The sequence below is a fragment of the Budorcas taxicolor genome, chromosome 16 (assembly GCF_023091745.1).
Source record: "Budorcas taxicolor isolate Tak-1 chromosome 16, Takin1.1, whole genome shotgun sequence".
NCBI classification, from domain to species: domain Eukaryota; kingdom Metazoa; phylum Chordata; class Mammalia; order Artiodactyla; family Bovidae; genus Budorcas; species Budorcas taxicolor.
In genome coordinates this window covers 68315516-68335238 of record NC_068925.1, presented here as the reverse complement: position 1 = coordinate 68335238, position 19723 = coordinate 68315516, and the positions used below count along the sequence as shown (strand labels likewise).

Genomic DNA, 19723 nt, shown 5'->3' with positions numbered 1-19723 from the left:
AGGAATTTTGTTTTTCATTGTTTTAATTCCTTTACCTAATCTCAAGATAGGTGTCAGTATACTAAATACAATTCCCATAGGTTCTTAACAAATTTTAGAATTCAGTAAATTACTTGTGTTTAAAAATATATAAAATTATATGTGCTATGAAAGGACAGAATATTTCATTTGAACTACATTCAGTAAAATGATTATGAGATATATTACCAGTTAAACTTAATGGTTATTTTATATCAATTGAAAGCAAAATGATACTTAAGTCTCTTTGTATCATTTTATTTGGTCTTCATTTAAAAAGAACAATGGATAGAAAAACAGTTTCAGGTATTTATTTATTTAATTCAACCAGCAATTTACTGCACACTACCTTATCTCTCACACAGGCAATACAAAGATGCATAATACATTTATTTTACCCTCAGTGTTTTTATCTAATGAGTGATGAGAGGTCTGTACACAAATAGCTGTGCACAGTGTCACCTGTAACAGAATAGGGAAGGGTAATCCCAACTTTGGTAAGAACAGAAACTCTAATGCATTGGATGCTATAATTGTTTTTCAGCTATGCAGTCAGAAGGGCCCGTGGAGCATGTTCCAGTTTTCGGAAGCACGAGTGGATCTGTCCGTTCTACCAGTCCTAATGTCCAGCCTTCTATCCCTCAGCCCATTTTAACTGTTCAGCAGCAAACACAGGCTACGGCTTTTGTGCAGCCTACTCAACAGAGTCATCCTCAGATTGAGCCTGCAAATCAAGAACTATCCCCAAACATAGTGGAGGTGGTGCAGAGTTCACCAGTTGAGCGGCCTTCTACTTCCACAGCAGTATTTGGCACTGGTAAGACTAATTTTAAAATGAAGTTAGAGTAGACTTGTGCATTTACAGTTTCTTGAGTATATTATATATCCTGAATATTCTTTGTACATACTTGTTTTCTGTCGGGTATTAAAGGAGATGACTGTATTCCTAACATCTTATTTTATGTTTACTGCTGAATTCTAATTTAGGTCACTGATTTTTGTCATTAAGATCTTTCTTCCTTTCCAATTATTTCATTACTGATTTTAAACGTGGTACAACCCATAACATGTTATATGTACAGTTGACCCTTGAACAACACAGATTTGAACTGCATGGTCCACTTATATGTGGATTTTTTCAGTAGTGTGGTGTTTCAGAACACCATAGCAACTACACATCCTCAGTTGCTTGGATCTGCAGATACAAAGAATGGCAAATTTGGAAGGACAGTGCCCCTCTCCCCTAAGTTGTTCAAGGGTAAGCTGTAACTCAGTACAAGTCCTGAGAACTAAAAGATACCTAAAAAAAGATCATGTAAGAATTGTCAAATCTTAAACATATAAGGAAGTTTTTATTTGTCCAAGGAGTCTTGAGATTTATAAATTATAAGAAGGCCCTATATAACCTTTGTGAGTAGCAATTCTATAGTAATACAGTCACAGTGAGTTAGATGTATTACTGTAAATGTTGATTGGCTTTGTTAACCAAAGGTTTAGTTGATAGTATGAGACCATTGATTCAGAACATAAATTTGTCTTTGTTTACAAAGACCAAAAAAATTTCTCTTTGTTTACACATAAAGTGGCAGGAACAGATTTTGTTGTTCTGTCCAAATAAATGTTTGCTGTGGTTTTTGTTTTTTAGTTAAATGATCAAGATGTTTTTAGATTAACTTTAAATTGAGCTGTTATGCTGTAATTCAAGATTTAAATTACATAATTTCACAGTTTCAGCTACCCCAAGTTCTTCTTTGCCAAAGCGTACTCGTGAAGAGGAAGAAGATAGCACCATAGAAACATCAGACCAGATCTCTGATGATACAGTGGAAATGCCTCTTCCAAAGAAGCTGAAAAGTGTTACACCTGTAGGAACTGAGGTATGTAAAGGTCTTTCTGTTTATTTTTACTTCTACCAATAGAAACAAGATACTCTTTCAGTTACAACATTATTAAGTGAATGGAGGTTTTAGGGGTCAAAATCCAGAAAATACTGCTGTTAGTAACAATGTTTCCACTGACAGCCCTGGTAGTATTATGTAACATTGCCAGTGCTGTTCTATATTCTTTTCATATGTTTTATTGAATTTCCAATTTCCATTTTAAAATCACAGTTATAGAAACATAGAATGAATTCCATTTCAGTTTTTTTTTTTAATTCAAAGAATAAGGAAGTTTATAGTCTCATGGGTGTTTTAAACTGGTATCTGCCATTTTTACCCTCTAGTTGACCAAAATGGTTTTCCTTCATTTTCTTTTGTTTAGGATAAGTTGTAATGAATTGTTCTCTTGCAAGCATTGAGACTACTAAATTCATTTCACTGGCATGTAGTTAGTTAATGTTCATTAACCTTATTTTGTATATACCAAAGAAGAATGTGATTGGTTATATTTTCATAAGTAAATATAAGTGAACATTTCTGATGTATTGTTTCATAAAATTACAGATTTGAGTTTTATTTTATCGGGAAACCTAGCTGAACAAGTGTTGCTTCATCTAGTGAATTGATACGATTCACACACATTTATATGTCCTGATTCAGGAAGAAGTTATGGCAGAAGAAAGTACTGATGGAGAGGTAGAGACTCAAGTATACACCCAGGATTCTCAAGATTCCATTGGAGAAGTAAGTAAAAATACTGAAAGTAAAGTAAACAAATGATTCCTTGAATGAAATGAGCTTTGACAAATTGAAATATTCTTTGGACTTCTGTTTTCAATATGCTTCTTTTATATTTAACAAAATATTAGAATTGCCAATACAATTTCTACTTTGTTTTACTTCTGATTATACCTGCCTGCTACATTTTATTAAAGAAATATGTTTCTTTATAGAAGGCACAAACTTTCTAAGCTAAGAGTTGTCACAAGTAAAGATTATCCACTCTTATTTATTTGAAAGGACGAGCTGGTTGAGTCTTACATTTATCCATAGTGCTCATTTGTTGGTCCTCTGTTGCTCCTCTCTATTGCTTCCCTTACTAAATTAACTGAAAGGAAATGCATTTGTATACATCTTCATCTTTTTAACTCTCATTGAGGCTTCTCCAGAAACAGCCTGACGAGTGGAAATGCATAGACTCTGAAGATACAAACTCTAGCTTTTGTTCATTACTTTACCACTTAGAAGCTGTATGACTATAAGCAAGATGTTAATTCTCTTTAAGCTTCAATTTTCTCATCTGTTGGAATACCTAAAATAGTCTTACAGAGTACCTAAAATAGTACCTGCCATATATTAGGCACTCAGATTAATACTTTTCTCCCATTCCTCTGCCCTACAAATTGAGAATTCATCATTTATAGCGTGTGTGCACGGGCATGTGCATGTACTCAGTTGCTCAGTAGTATTCGACTTTTTCAACCCCATGGACTATAGCCTCCAAGGCTCCTTTGTCCATGGAATTTTCCAGGCAAGAATACTGGAGTGGGTTACCGTTTCCCTCTGCAGGGGATCTTCCCAACCTAGGTATCACACCTTTGACTCTGGCAACTCCTGCATCAACAGGCAGATTCTTTACCACTGTACCACCTGGGAAGTCAATTTATAGTAGTTTATTTGTAATATTATAACATTAGTTAACATAATTCATTATTATATGCCAAGTATAGTTAAAATATTTGCATTTATTAAATAATTTAATTCTCATAATAGATCTGGTCACAACCCTGTTTTATAGGTGAAGAAATCAATGCCTAGCTGAGTCATGTACCCAAGTTCTCATAGCGTTGGAGCTAGAATTTAATCTCAGATTGTCTGTTTTTCATTTGGCTTGTTAAGCGTGAAACAATACTTTCTCTCTGGGTAAAGTTTTAGGATCACTTTATTCTAAAATTATTTTATCTGTATAAAATAAAGAAATTGTTTCAGGCTAATCACAAGTAACCACAGATTGCAGGTAAATACTAGTTTCAGTCAGTGCAGTTCAGTTCAGTTGCTCAGTCACGTCCGACTCTTTGTGACCCCATGAATCGCAGCACGCCAGGCCTCCCTGTCCATCACCAACTCCCGGAGTTCACTCAGACTCACGTCCATCGAGTCAGTGATGCCATCCAACCAGCTCATCCTCTGTCGTCCCTTTCTCCTCCTGCCCCCAATCCCTCCCAACGTCAGGGTCTTTTCCACTGAGTCAACTCTTCACATGAGGTGGCCAAAGTACTGGAGTTTCAACTTTAGCATCATTCCTTCCAAAGAAATCCCAGGGCTGATCTCCTTCAGAATGGACTGGTTGGATCTCCTTGCAGTCCAAGGGACTCTCAAGAGTCTTCTCCAACACCAGAGTTCAAAAGCATCAATTCTTGGGCACTCAGCCTTCTTCACAGTCCAACTTTCACATCCACACATCACCACTGGAAAAACCATAGCCTTGACTAGATGGACCTTAGTCGGCAAAGTAATGTCTCTGCTTTTGAATATGCTATCTAGGTTGGTCACAACTTTTCTTCCAAGGAGTAAGCGTCTTTTAATTTCATGGCTGCAGTCACCATCTGCAGTGATTTTGGAGCCCCCAGAAATAAAGTCTGACACTGTTTCCACTGTTTGCCCATCTATTTCCCATGAAGTGATGGGACCAGATGCCATGATCTTCATTTTCTGAATGTTGAGCTTGAAACCAACTTTTTCACTCTCCTCTTTCACTTTCATCAAGAGGCTTTTTAGTTCCTCTTTACTTTCTGCCATAAAGGTGGTGTCATCTGCATATCTGAGGTTATTGATATTTCTCCCGGCAAACTTGATTCCAGCTTGTGCTTCTTCCAGTCCAGCGTTTCTCATGTTGTACTCTGCATAGAAGTTAAATAAGCAGGGTGACAATATACAGCCTTGACGTACTCCTTTTCCTGTTTGGAACCAGTCTGTTGTTCCATGTCCAGTTCTAACTGTTGCTTCCTGACCTGCATATAGATTTCTCAAGAGGCAGGTCAGGTGGTTTGGTATTCCCATCTCTTGAAGAATCTTCCACAGTTTCTTGTGATCCACACAGTCAAAGGTTTTGGCATAGTCAATAAAGCAGAAATAGATGTTTTTCTGGAACTCTCTTGCTTTTTCCATTATCCAGCGGATGTTGGCAATTTGATCACTGGTTCCTCTGCCTTTTCTAAAACCAACTTGAACATCTGGAAGTTCACAGTTCACGTATTGTTGAAGCCTGGCTTGGAGAATTTTGAGCATCACTTTACTAGCGTGTGAGATGAGTGCAATTGTGCACTAGTTTCATAGATGCATTAATTTTCTAATGTAATTTTTTCAGATTTCCTTGACTACAAACAGAAAATTAAACCTCCAAGATGAATAAATGGCATCAGTTTCACGTATCTCTCAGAGAGAGTCGTACCTGAAGAGCATAACAATTTTGAAATAAGATGTGAATTTTGGTGTTATTGCTAGACTTGGTTAAATTATACTAAAATATTTTGTACAAAGTATTTACTTTTGAGATTGACAAAATTGTCTGTGACTCAGAAGTGCAATTGGACTGCATTCTGCCTTCTAGCGCTGTCTACTCTGTGTGAATATGTGGCAGTTCATTTTTCTAATTTTCTGACAGTGAAGCAGATGTTCTTTGTAAGTGTTGTTTTTCTTGAAATAAGCATGTCAGTTTGAGTTAACATTTTTAATTATACCATGACTTACTCATTTTTTCCATTACAGTAAACATAATCTTTATGAATGATTTAGTTCATAAGGCATTGTTTCTGCCTTGTATACCAGAAGATTTTGGAACTCCCTGGTGATTCAGTGGTTAATGCTCTGTGCTTCTACTGTAGAGAGTGTGGATTCTATCCCTGGTCAGGGAACTAAGGTTCCACATGCCACGTGCCACAGCCCCCCCTTCCCCCCCGCCAAAAAAAGATTTCGCTGAGTACTGAACTAAAAAGTAAACAGTTTTTTGTAAGAAATATCAAAAATAAATTATGGTTTATTTCAGTAGCTAAAAATATGAAATTTTTAGAGTAAGGAAATACTGGTATATCTTTAATGTGGTTTGAAGACTTAAGACAGGGTGTTTAGAAAGGGGGAGAAGTGTTTGTAAAAAGATAGTTGTAATAGTTTGTCTTATTTAGTGTGTTTTACAGATGGTTTCTGGTTTGGGGAACATTTTTTGTCTTTTTTTTATTATATGTTGCAGTTCCATGGATATTCTTTTTTCTAACTTTGGTTTGCACTGTTAACTCACTGTGTTGGCTGTTGAGCACTTGAAATGCAACAAGCCCAAAGTGAGATATTCTTAAATATGAAATATACATTGGATTTTGTAGATGAATTACAAATTTTAAAAGATAAGGTGAATAATAATTATATTGATTGCATGCTGAAATGATTTTTGGCTATATTAAGATTGTTATTAAAAATTGACTTCACTTTTTTTTTATGTGACTGCTAAAAAGTTGTAAATTATACATGTTAAATGTATTGTGGCTCACATTAAATTTCTGATGGACAACATTCATCTACAGTACTACCCTGGTACCTTTGACACATACACGTGTCTCTGTGTGTGTGTGTGTGTGTGTGTGTGTGTGTGTGTGTGTGGTCTATCTTTTTTATTGAAGTATTACCAAGTTGGATTTAGAATAATTTTTCTATAATAAGATAGTAAAGAGACCCAAAACATTTATTTTGAATTAATTCTGCTTTTGAAAACATTTTTTAAAATAAAATTCTCATAGCCCATTAGTATTCTTTAGCCTTTACTTATATCTACAGTATGTCACTGATAGTTTTAAGTATAATCGACTATTATTTATTCATCTATTTTTTTTACTTTTAAAGGGAGTCACCCAGGGAGATTATACACCAATGGAAGACAGTGAAGAAACCTCTCAATCTCTACAAATAGACCTTGGGCCTCTTCAGTCAGATCAACAAACAGCTTCATCCCAAGATGGTCAGGGCAAAGGAGATGATGTCATTGTAATTGACAGTGATGATGAAGAGGAGGAGGAGGATGAAAATGATGGGGAACATGAGGTGAATTTGATTTGAAATCATTTATTGTTTTAAACTGAAATTCTGATTCCCTGTCACTTTAAGTAAATTGTTTTGCTTTTCTTTTATCCTGATTAGTTCTCAACTTAACATTTGGTAGTGAAATTTGCATGGAGCAAGTGATGGAAAATCTCGTTTGTTTTAATGATTACTAAGTCCTTTAGGATTTGTTAGATTAATTAATCTTAAATGTCACTGATAAGTGACTAGATTTAACTGAAAGCACTATGGTTCTGAAAATAAAAGGATTGTTTTTTATTTTGTGGAACCCTCATAGTTCTTTTCAAAAGAAATTGAAGTGTGAAGATGATTATTTTTTTAAGTGAAACTTTGCATTTTGTTTTGGGTGTTAGTTCAGTATCGACACCTTCTCCTTTTTTGATTCTTTTATTAATCAAGCTAGGTATTTAAAAGTTCATACAATGTCACCATTTTCTCATTCAATGCCACATTTTAAATTTAGAATCATAGTGGACCACTTGACATTCATTTGATACCTAGAAGTTTTAATTTTTCAGTTGATCTCATACGGACAGTTAGAACTCGGAGTTGACCATTAACAATACTAATTCCAGTAAGCATCACAGTTTTGATTCTTGATGCCACTGAAGACTGAATTCCATATAACTTTCAGGACAGCTCCTGTATCCTCATCAATGTGGTGTCACTTAAATTTCTAATCATGGTATCAAGATACTGTAGAACATGTATACCACATCCTGTATCTTTATTTATACTTGGGATTTTTTGCAAGGATTATGAAGAAGATGAAGACGATGACGATGATGATGAAGACGACACAGGGATGGGAGATGAGGGTGAAGACAGTAACGAAGGCACTGGTAGTGCAGACGGCAATGACGGATACGAGGCTGATGATGCTGAGGTAACGGCTATAGTTTGGACCGTCATTTTCTTCAGGAACTTGCTTGGTACTTTCCAAGAGTATAAAAGTCCTGTATTCTCAGAACACTACAACTTTTCATGTCTTTGGGTTTTCTGTTTGTTTCTACTGTCATTTGGCTAATTATTGGAAGATAAAATCACTTGATTTATTTGTATTTAGCATTCATATTTTGTTTTCAGGGCGGTGACGGGACTGATCCAGGTACAGAAACAGAAGAAAGTATGGGTGGAGGTGAAAGTAATCAGAGAGCAGCTGATTCTCAAAACAGTGGTGAGATTCTGTTTAGTTTTCCTTTTGTTGTTTTTGTCTCTTTTTAATTGAACACTTTTAATATTTTACTTAATTCAATATTTTAGCTAACATTTTCTAAACTAAGATTACGCTTAATTATCACATAGGTAGTAAAACTTAGTAAACTGGCAAGGAAAAGATTGGCTCTTGTTCCTGCTTTGTCATATTATTCTCATAAAAGTCTGTTGTGTTTATATCTAAATGTAGTCATTATATTATTTTTTTCTACCTCATTGGAATACTGTGAGATTCAGACTTTTTAAATCTATAAAGTATTATAAATGCCATGTGTTGCTTCTGCTCATAAGTGTAAAATTAAATCAAGGACTTCTAATAATAGTAATAGCAGTTCACAACCAGGAGAGGTCAGTCTAATCAAGCTGCATGTTTTAAGATTGGTGGGTATCAGTTTTAAAATATTGTCCAATTTTCCGATGAATAAGAGACTTTTTCATCAGTAGAGCGTGCCTTTCGTTAATTCTGGAAAAGATCAGTCCTGGCAATCAGCTAAAATATTATAGGCAGTAAAGTATAGAATTCATAGAAAATAGTTTTCTTTTAGAATCATTTTTAAATGTTTTTTGAAGACTCCGTGATCATCTGGTTTTGATATTCTGGTTTTAACAGATAATACTGAGCCAAAATCAGTAGTAATATAATTAAAAACCTTATATATGTAGACTAGTGGGAAAACAGAATATCTGAGTTTTTGTGTAGGCCTGTGTATAAAAATGTAAATTGTATTCTCATTTGAATTAAGGAAAGGCAGGCAGTCTTTTCAACTTTTAAATTTTTTAAGAGAATGAATATTGAACTATATAATGAAGAATAGTATTGCTTTTTAAGGGAGCTAAGGAGATTAATTGTAATAATTTACATCTTTAAAGCATTTTATGGATTTAAGAAATACCTTTTTTGTGTCACATAATTGGGTTATAGAGGGAAAGTTTTTGCCTAATATTATCACTGAAAGCTAAGTCATGTGAGCATGAGTGTTCATAGCCTTTTTTCCTCAATACAAAACATGACAGATGCTCATTGATTACTTGTCGGGAAATTCTTACACTAAGCTTACCAGGTTTTAAGTACCAGTGAAGAATCTGAAAAACAGAGGCAAAGTGATATAACCAGGGTAAGTGTTAAAAGGTATTAAGTGTGAAAATGTTTATCTTGTGTTAAGCTAAATGCTTTCTGTCCATTATTTGAAATCTTCAGAAAAATGTTTCTTGTGGGTTATATTTTTGTTTCATGAACCAGCCAAAGAAATAGAAGGAACTTCCTTAAGGCAGTACAGCTGTTAATTGCATACCTGTTATCTCTGGGTCTGCCACACCTCACTGTTTTTTTATGAAAATATTAGGTGAACATTCATAGTGGTAAGATTAATAGTTCTAGCGATTGTCCAGGTTACCTTATTGTAAACTTAATAGTTCAGAATAAACTTCTCTTTTCCTATAGGCGAAGGAAATACTGGTACTGCAGAGTCCTCTTTTTCCCAGGAGATATCTAGAGAACAGCAGCCATCATCAGCATCTGAAAGACAGACCCCCAGAGCCCCTCAGTCACCAAGACGCCCACCACACCCGCTTCCCCCAAGACTGACCATTCATGCTCCACCTCAGGAGCTGGGACCGCCAGTTCAGGTATTTAAAGTACTAGTCATTCTGAACATTTTATTTTGAAAAATGTTGGTTTTTTCCTCCCTTTCTTTCCATTAGCTATTACTTTGTTTTTCCCCAGGAATTAAGTGAACTTTTTGATGTTTTGGTACATTTTTATAAAATTTTTAGAGCTGAAACCAATCTCTGAATTATTTTCCCTGAAATATGACAGACGTGGACTTTGGAAAAGCAAGGCTTGCTAAAGTCGTGTATAAGTTAAAATGATTATATTCAGAGAAAATAAGGGTCTGCTGTTTCTACAGGTTAAAAAAGAAATTTTTCTTGGATTTTAATTAAATATATTTCAGCAGCTGACCCATTTGTTTTGAAGGTTTCTTTCTCCAAGGTGCATGAGTTCTTTTTAAAAGAAATTTCTGTTCTTAACAGATCTTTTTTCTTCTTATTTTTGGGAATCACACATATTAATACCCACTGTTCAAGTTCATGATAGTGTGCACAACCCTTTACATGAGACACTCTTTGCAGTAGGATTGGACATCTCTATCAGCAGCTCTTGAAGAAACAGCGGGAAAAGTACAAAGGATCTATTAATCGTGTAGCTTGAGTCTTACTTTGTAGTGTACCGAACACTGTCAAGGGTAGATTTCGCCGAAATACCACTGGTGGAGATAAATTTTCTCATTCTCTTAAAATATAAAGTCTTAAAGAGGATTGTTTATGAATCCTGCAAATGTCACTGTTTACAAAATAAACTTCTTTAATACTGGTACAAGATTAGTAGCAGTTTAAGAAAGGTTCTAATGATTACATTAATCTGCTAACGTTTCAGTTATTTTATTACCAGCCTGATAAGCTGTATCTGTTAGTGTTTGGTGTTTCTTTCATTGCCTAATTCCTTAAATGAAATTCCTTTCTTGACACAGAGAATTCAGATGACTCGAAGGCAGTCTGTAGGACGTGGGCTTCAGTTGACTCCAGGAATAGGTGGCATGGTAAGTACCTACCTCTCATGTAAAAGTGATTTATTTGTTCAGCAATTATTTGTCTTGTCCATACGGATGCTCCTATCATGCCTGCTGAGTACTTGTTTTCTGTCTTTTTTAGCAGCAGCATTTTTTTGATGATGAAGATAGAACAGTTCCAAGTACCCCAACTCTTGTGGTGCCACATCGTACTGATGGATTTGCTGAAGCGATTCAGTAAGTTAATGAGATAGAACCATACTTTGTGACTAATCAAACTCTTTCCCTCTTAACTTGATTACATTTGATGGATATATTATTTGTTAAGTTCTGTGCTGGGTACTAAGCACTTGAGAGTAGAAGGGTTGAGGATGTAGTGTTTGAGAAAATCATATCGAAATGAATGAAATACAGTTGCTTCCGTCAGAAATTTAAAATTTAAAGGCAGTATAACAGTGGTTAAGAGCATGGGCTTTAGAGTTAGAATGCCTGGCTTTGAAACCTAGTTGTACTGCTTACTTACTATATCAAGTTTCGTGTATTCTCTGTACCTGAGTATCTTCATTTTATTAATGAGAATAACACAGTATTTCTTACCTCATAAATTGTTAGAATTGAATGAATTTATGTTACCATATTTATATAATATCACCTGCACATAGTAAATGCTTTATGTCAGATGTTGGTGAAAGTGTTAATAATTACAGTCATCATAATGGATAATACTGTTGTGTAAGCTAAGCTTATGCACAACTAATGATAATCTTAACACTCTAGAATAGAGAAATGAGCAAGAAGTTTATAAAAATGAAGGAGTGATTTTTTATTAACACATAGGAAAAAGAATCAGAGGACTTAATGGGGACAGCATTAAATTGAGTCTTGGAAAAAAAAATGCCTGAAGCTTACTGAGCATTCCCATGAATCAGTATTTTAATCTTCATAACTGTGACACTGTGAGACCACGATCACACCATCAAGGTTATTGGGTCTTTAAGATCTTTTTTTGTACAGTTCTGTGTATTCTTCTGTGATCACTCACCTAGAGCCAGACATCCAGGATAAGAAGTCCAGAGGGCCTTAGGAAGCATCACTGCGAACAAAGCTAGCGGAAGTGATGGAATTCCAGTTGAACTATTTCAAATCCTAAAAGATGATGCTGTGAAAGTGCTGCATTCAATATGCCAGCAAATTTAGAAATCTCAGTAGTCACCACAGGCCTGGAAAAGTAGTTTTCATTCCAATCCCAAAGAAAGGCAATGCCGAAGAATGCTCAAACTACCACACAACTACACTCATCTCACATGCTTGCAAAGGCAGTGACACCCCACTCCAGTACTCTTGCCTGGAAAATCCCATGGACGGAGGAGCCTGGTGGGCTGCCGTCTATGGGGTCGCACAGTCGGACACGACTGAAGCGACTTAGCAGCAGCAGCAGCACACGTTTGCAAAGTAATGCTCAAAATTCTCCAAGCCAGGCTTCAACAGTATGTGAACTGAGAACTTCCAGATGTTGAAGCTGGATTTAGAAAAGACAGAGGAGCCAGAGATCAAATTGCCAACATCTATTGGATCATAGAAAAAGAAAGAGAGTTCCAGAAAAACTCTTATTTCTGCTTTATTGATTACACCAAAGCCTTTGACTGTGTGGATCACAACACACTACGGAAAATTCTTAAAGAGATGGGAATACCAGACCACCTGACCTGCCTCCTGAGAAATCTGTATACAGGTCAAGAAGCAACAGTTAGAACTGGACATGGAACAGCAGACTGGTTCCAAATTGGGAAAGGAGTACATCAAGGTTGTATATTGTCACCCTGCTTATTTAATTTATATGCAGAGTACATCATGCAAAATGCCAGGCTGGGTGAAGCACAAGCTGGAATGAAGATTGCCAGGAGAAATATCAATAACCTCAGATATGCAGATGACACCACCTTCATGGCAGAAAGTGAAGACGAACTAAAGATTCTCTTGATGAAAGTAAAGAGAGTAAGAAAGCTGACTCAAAACTCAACATTCAGAAAACTAAGATCATGGCATCCAGTCCCATGACTTTATGGCAAATAGATGGGGAAACAATGGAAACAGTGACAGACTATATTTTGGGGCTCCGAAATCACTGCAGATAGTGACTACAGCCATGAAATTTAAAAATGCTTACTCTTTGGAAGAAAAGCTATGACCAGCCTAGACAGCATATTAAAAAGCACATTACTTTGCCAACAAAGGTCCGTCTAGTCAAAGCTGTGGTTTTTCCAGTAGTCATGTATGGATGTGAGAGTTGGACCATAAAAAAAGCTGAGCGCTGAAAAATTGATGCTTTTGAACTGTGGTGTTAGAAAAGATTCTTAAGAGACCCTTGGACAGCAAGATTAAAGCAGTCAATCCTAAAGGAAATCAGTCCTGAATCTTCATTGGAATACTTTGGTATTGAAGTATAGTCCAATACTACCAGTACTCCAATACTTTGGCCACCTGATGTGAAGAACTGACTCATTGAAAAAGATCCTGATGCCGGGAAAGATTGAAGTTGGGAGGAGAAGGTGATGACAGTGGATGAGATGGTTGGATAGCATCACAGACTCAATGGACATGAGTTTGAGCAAGCTGCTGGAGTTGGTAGTGGACAGGGAAGCCTGGCGTGCTACAGTTGGTGGAGTCGCAAAGAGTCAGACACGACTGAGTGACTGAACTGAACTGTGAGAATAGATACTGTTATTTCATTTGCAGATAAGGAAACAGAGAGATGCTAACATATTGACTAGATTTCAGACAGCTAGGAAGTGGCAGTGTTTCATTTCAAACCAGTCTGGCTCTGGAACCTATTTTTAACTCTTGTGCTGTACCACTCCTTCTGAAGGATAAGGCTTTTCACGTGGAAGTGTGTATGTTTAATTGTGGCTGAAATATCTGTTGCATGATATGTACTTGAAGAATAGAAAAAAAGTTTCTACAGAAATGGGAGCTGATTAATTTTCTAAGGTATGTGATAATACATGGCTGTAGAACAAGTTTTAAAGTTGTTCAGTTAACCGCAACTCACCTCAAGTAACACAGTTTGACAAGCCCACTGATCAGTGTCAGCCCCACCCTTCTAAAAGTCAGCCAGTCAGAAACACTCATCTAAAAAACTGCTCAGAATTTAAGTTCCTTCTAATAGAAGGAGACAGATTTAAAATTTTACCTGATAGAGATTGTCCTTAACTAAAACAATGATGGAAACAGGAAATAGATTCAAGAGCATAATCCATAAACCAGGGTACAATCCATACACATCAATAGCTGGCTAGCCAAGGAAGATTAGGGTAAGGAGTGGGCAAAGAGTTGAGATAATGCTATTTTATACCCTGGATTATGGGCAGAAAGCTGAATGGTAGTGTTATTAGGGCAGGGAGAAAACAAATTTCTAGCCAGCTAATAATTAAATCTTTTCTAGACCAACATTGAAAACTGAAACAAAACTTTTATCATGATTTTACTCGATTTTTGTTATATCTCATGTTCAGTTTATGTTGCTTTTTATGTATCTACATAGTGATTTCTAGCAGATTTGAGAAATGTGAGGCATAGGTCAGGAGAGCTGGAAGCTATTATTTATAAATCATATTTATATAAATCACATAATATGAATCCCATGATTTATATTATTGCTAAGTTCTTGACAACTGATATTTTGAAAATATTTTCATATATGAGAATTTCTTTATCAGTTTTATTTTCAAACTGTTTTCCTACTTTCTTTTTGTTTATTTTTCCTTCTTCCTGTTTTCTTTCCATCATTGCAGTTCAAGCAAGGTAACTTTAAAGGTCATCTTAAATTAATTTTTGTCTATTTAGTTCCCCACAGGTTGCTGGTGTTCCTAGATTCCGGTTTGGGCCACCTGAAGATATGCCACAAACGAGTTCTAGTCACTCTGATCTTGGCCAACTTGCTTCTCAAGGAGGTAAATAGCTAAATAAAAGCTTAGCTCTCTTGGATTTGCATGTATTTGGTAATAAACTGTTCTGACATAATTTTTTTTTAAATGAGCAAGTATTAATTTAAAAAACACTTATATCTAAATAATTCTTATCATAATTTATGGAAAAAGGTATAATATATTTAATACTTAGTAAGCACTGCCTTAGATATAAGTGTTCCCAACAAAATTTTCAGTTCTTTGGGCATAATGACTAACTTTTACATCTGTATCTCTTTTGGCTCCTAATATAGTATCAGGAATATTTGTTGTGCCCGTAAATATACCTGGGTACTACCATCCATTTTAAAGTTGTTGGAAGGAATGCAGCATATTTTTTTAGCTTGATGTTTAACATTCCAGTTAAGTTTATAAAACTAGTTTGATATTTTCCATTAACATTAAAAATAAAAAATGTTAAAAAATATGTGGAATAAAATGATATCTAAATTAAGTAATAGCATTTGGTTACTTGGACATGAATTAGGCTATTTCTGGAATTAATTACCTTTTAATCATTGGTTGCCATTCATAGAACACACTATTTCTGGGAAGCTGTTACGGTATTTTGTAAATGAATAGGAATGCATACTGGTCTAATAATAAGCCCAGAACAGAAGAATAGTCTGCAGCCCTGATGTAAGTCATGAAATTCATCTGAGTCCCTGGATGGTTTAGGATGTTAGGTCTAATACTGTTTGCCTCTATCAATATGAAATTGTGAGTTGACTTCAGAGGAATTCAAAGTTTAAATGTGGCTTTATTATAGTACTTCTAAGACTTGGAAGTGAGATTTAAGCTTAGATTGGAATGCTACCACTTTACTAGTAACTTGGGAAAATTAATTAACTTCTTTGGAATTCAGTTTCTTTAGCAAAAAAGACTAATAATAAGCTTGCAGTTTTGGTGAAGAGTAAATTCAAACAGAGTACGTAGTTCATAGGTGGCTACTCAATAAAGTTAGCTTTTATGAAACTATGAGAGCACTTCAGCTGGCCTTTTTTAGGGTACTTAAGTTAGTGTTGTTTCCATGGTGACTCATTGGTAAAGAATCCATCTGCCAATAAAGGAGACACAGGTTTGATCCTTGGGTTGGGAAGATCCCCTGGAGAGGAAATGGCAACCCACTCCAGTATTGTTGTCTGGGAAATCGTGGGCTACAGTCCATAGGGTTGCAAAGAGTCAGACACAACTGAGCAACTAAACAACAACAAGTTAGTGTTAGCTTTAAGGATACATTTAAATTGTATTTACATTTTTGGGGGATTGACCTTTGCTTAATGGGCTAATTGTGGGCTTCAACAGAGTTATGTGTTTCCACTGACTAGTTTTCTTTCTTTTCGATATCTAGGATGTGGACAGTATTTTGTCTTTTCAATCATTAATGTTCAAAATTGTCTTTAGGTTTGGGAATGTATGAAACACCGCTTTTCCTTGCTCATGAAGAGGAGTCGGGTGGCCGAAGTGTTCCTACTACTCCTCTGCAAGTAGCAGCCCCAGGTAGGTATCAAAGGCAGATCAGTAGATTATGTTTTATTGGTGAAATGGAAACCTGTGATTAAAAATTTAAGGAAACCACAAAGCTAAAGTTTTCATTGCTCTTCTGGTCTTTTCATTTTCAAGTGACCGTATTTACTGAGAGCACCACCTCCGATGCCTCAGAGCATGCTTCTCAGTCTGTTCCAATGGTGACAACATCCACTGGTACTTTATCCACAACAAACGAAACAGCAACAGGTGATGATGGAGATGAAGTATTTGTGGAGGCAGAATCTGAAGGGTAAATGTTTACCTCGTAATTTTTGCATGCTTATACTTGTCAGACTTTTACATTTTTTTGTTCTTTCCTTAAGCCAGAAAGAAATGGTCTCTTGAGCTATATTTTCAGTGGCATCCTTTTATAAAAATAAACCAAGCCATATATTTTGGAAAGCCAATTTTTGCACAAAATATTATGTTTTAAGACTTAGATATTATTATTACAGAAGAGAGATAACTTTTAAAATGGTTATATCCTTGAAAATTGCATATGATGCATTCTAGGACAAAGTATTCTCTAAAATCACTGGTCCTCTTCCACTAATGTAGCTGCTTGAACTTTTCCCTAAGAAAGAAGTCTTTCTGTGAAAATTAGGAAATGTTAGGAAATGACTCACTTTTCCATTTAGTAGTGGACTCTCAAGCAAACCTCACCTATTTTTTATTTATGTGCATTTAGAACTTGGTCTGAAACACTGACTTCTTAAAAATTAGAAATCTTCAAGACCTGACTTAACACATCAGTTATAAACAAAGTTTAAAAAGAAGTATTTCACAACAAATCATCTGAATTTTTTTTAAACCAAAGGAGGTGGAACAGTTTAATAGAAAGAACTCACTGGACAGTGCTTTGGCGAAGTTTAACTTTCAAAGAGGAACTTGATTCTTTATAAAATAAAAATGTTAGACTGCTTTGTAGTCAAAAGCATAGGTAGAAGTAGAACCCAGATTCCTAGCTAGTGCTCAAGTATTGTTTTATTTAGCAACATTTTGTTAGTGTAATTAACAGCCCAACTCTAGTAGATATATAAGAAAAAAATAAAGTCTACTGATACACCTCTAACTCAGTGCTGCTTAATTTGAGAAAGTTATACACCCTGCTGAAAATACTAGCTGCCTTTAATTCCATACCATGTATGCAAGTCACTTTATATGTGTCATTTTTAATCCACACAGTATCAGAAAGTTTTGTCTCCATTTTACAAATGATTTTGAACATGTTAAAATAACTTGCTTAGACTGTACTTCTCTAGTTTTCAACTGTAGCAGAGTTATAAGAGGTATCTTTCGGGTTCAGTTCAGTTCAGTTGCTCAGTCGTGTCCAATTCTTTGTGACCCCGTGGACTACAGCACGCCAGGCTTCCCTGTCCGTCACCAACTCCCGGAGCTTGCTCAAATTCATGTCCGTCGAGTCAGTGATGCCATCCAACCATCTTATCTTTTGTGGTCCTCTTCACCTCCTGCCTTCAGTCTTGCTAGCATCAGGGTCCTTTCCAGTGAGTCGTTCTTCACATCAGGTGGCCAAAGTATTGGATTTTATTTCACCATCAGTCCTTCCAATGAATATTCAGGACTGATTTCCTTTAGGATTGGTTTGATCTCCTTACTGACCAGGGTACTCTCAAAAGTCTTCTCCAACACCGCAGTTCAAAAGTATCTATTCTTCAGCGCTCAGCTTTCCAACTTTCAAATCTATACACGACTACTGGAGAAACCATAGCTTTGACTAGACAGACCTTTGTTGGCAAAGTAATGTCTCTGCTTTGTAATATGCTGTATAGGTTGATCATAGCTTTTCTTCCAAGGAACAAGCGTCTTTTAATTTTATGGCTGCAGTCACCATCTGCAGTGATTTTGGAGTCCAAGAAAATAAAGTCTGTCACTGTTTCCCTTGTTTCCCCATCTGTTTGCTATAAAGTGATGGGACCGGATGCCATGATCTTCCTTTTTTGAATGTTGAGTTTTAAGGCAACTTTTTCACTCTCCTCTTTCACTTTCATCAGGAGGCTCTTTAGTTCTTCTTTGCTTGCAGCCATAAGGGTGGTGTCATCTGCATATCTGAGGTTATTGATATTTCTCCTGGCAATCTTGATTCTAGCTTGTGCTTCATCCAGCCCGGCATTTCGCATGATGTAATCTGCATATAAGTTAAATAAGTAGGGTGACAATGTACAGCCTTGATCTTTCAGGTACATGGTTATATGGACTGAAGTTTGCATGTGATAAAAACAGGAGCACATATAAGTTATTCTTATACTCTTAATCTTCCTCACTTGTTTTTTGATGTGCTTTCTTGAATGGGAGAGAGAGATGAACTTACAGCTTTGAGCCAGGAATTCACCTACCCTAGCCTCATCTGGCAGAGAAGGCAATGGCACCCCACTCCAGTACTCTTGCCTGGAAAATACCATGGATGGAGGAGCCTGGTGGGCTGCAGTCCATGGGGTTGCTGAGAGTTGGACACAACTGAGCGATTTCACTCTCACTTTTCACTTTCATGGATTGGAGAAGGAAATGGCAACCCACTCCAGTGTTCTTGCCTGGAGAATCCCAGGAACGGCGGAGCCTGGTGGGCTGCCGTCTATGGGGTCGCACAGAGTCGGACACGACTAAAGTGACTTGGCAGCAGCAGCAGCAGTAGTAGCAGCCTCATCTGGGCTAGAGCCCATGGTGAAACAGTGGTATATTATTAATAGTTGGAACTGTTGTGGGTTATTTTAGTATCTAGTTTTGTTGAAAGTTGTTTTGCAGTTTATCAAAACCCAGATACTATTATCTACCATGAACATCAAGAATGTGAACATCTTTTGTTTAAAAAAAAAAAACAGCAAAAAAGAGGAAAAAATAAAATTGGAATATGTCCTAGTGAGAAAAGAAGTGAGGGAAAAGGAACTTGAGCTCTCTTTTCCTCTGCCTTTTAAATATATGGTTACTATTGTTAGAGTCTGAAATTTTGAGTTGGAGGGGACCTCTGGGTTATCTAAATGATAGACTATATCAAAGAAAAGTTTGGGAACAATTTAGGATACATGCTAGGATCAGTTTTGTATTTTCTAATGAATTTTGTTTTCCTCTCTTAGTATTAGTTCAGAAGCAGGCCTCGAAATTGATAGCCAGCAGGAAGAAGAGCCTGTTCAGGCCTCTGATGAGTCAGATCTTCCTTCCACCAGCCAGGACCCTCCTTCCAGTTCTTCTGTAGGTAAGTCCCTGCTCCAGACTGCAACATAGCTTTTACACATCAGTCTTGTTTGCAGAACACACTGTTCTGTTAGTAACAATTGATAATTCTTTTTTCCTTGACTTTTAAAATGCTTCATTTGAAAGGAAATTTTTACTTTATTAAAAAGAACTTTTAATTTATATTAAAGGGAACTGGTTGTATCAAAAGTGCCATAGGGGCTGGAGGGATGGATTATTGGGAAGGACGCTAAAG

At 36.2% G+C, this 19723-nt stretch overlaps 1 protein-coding gene across 1 annotated transcript in view; it reads left to right on the top strand.

The window, feature by feature from the left end:
- Nucleotides 1-19723, top strand: part of TPR (translocated promoter region, nuclear basket protein) — a 63458-nt gene that overhangs the window by 40650 nt on the left and 3085 nt on the right. The window contains exons 38-50 of the mRNA XM_052654263.1: nucleotides 563-835; nucleotides 1747-1895; nucleotides 2559-2642; nucleotides 6789-6986; nucleotides 7759-7890; nucleotides 8091-8181; nucleotides 9661-9845; nucleotides 10748-10816; nucleotides 10929-11023; nucleotides 14630-14736; nucleotides 16156-16251; nucleotides 16375-16531; nucleotides 19371-19489. Of these exons, the coding sequence (XP_052510223.1) occupies nucleotides 563-835; nucleotides 1747-1895; nucleotides 2559-2642; nucleotides 6789-6986; nucleotides 7759-7890; nucleotides 8091-8181; nucleotides 9661-9845; nucleotides 10748-10816; nucleotides 10929-11023; nucleotides 14630-14736; nucleotides 16156-16251; nucleotides 16375-16531; nucleotides 19371-19489 (1755 nt within the window). The remainder of the gene's footprint in view (nucleotides 1-562; nucleotides 836-1746; nucleotides 1896-2558; nucleotides 2643-6788; nucleotides 6987-7758; nucleotides 7891-8090; nucleotides 8182-9660; nucleotides 9846-10747; nucleotides 10817-10928; nucleotides 11024-14629; nucleotides 14737-16155; nucleotides 16252-16374; nucleotides 16532-19370; nucleotides 19490-19723) is intronic.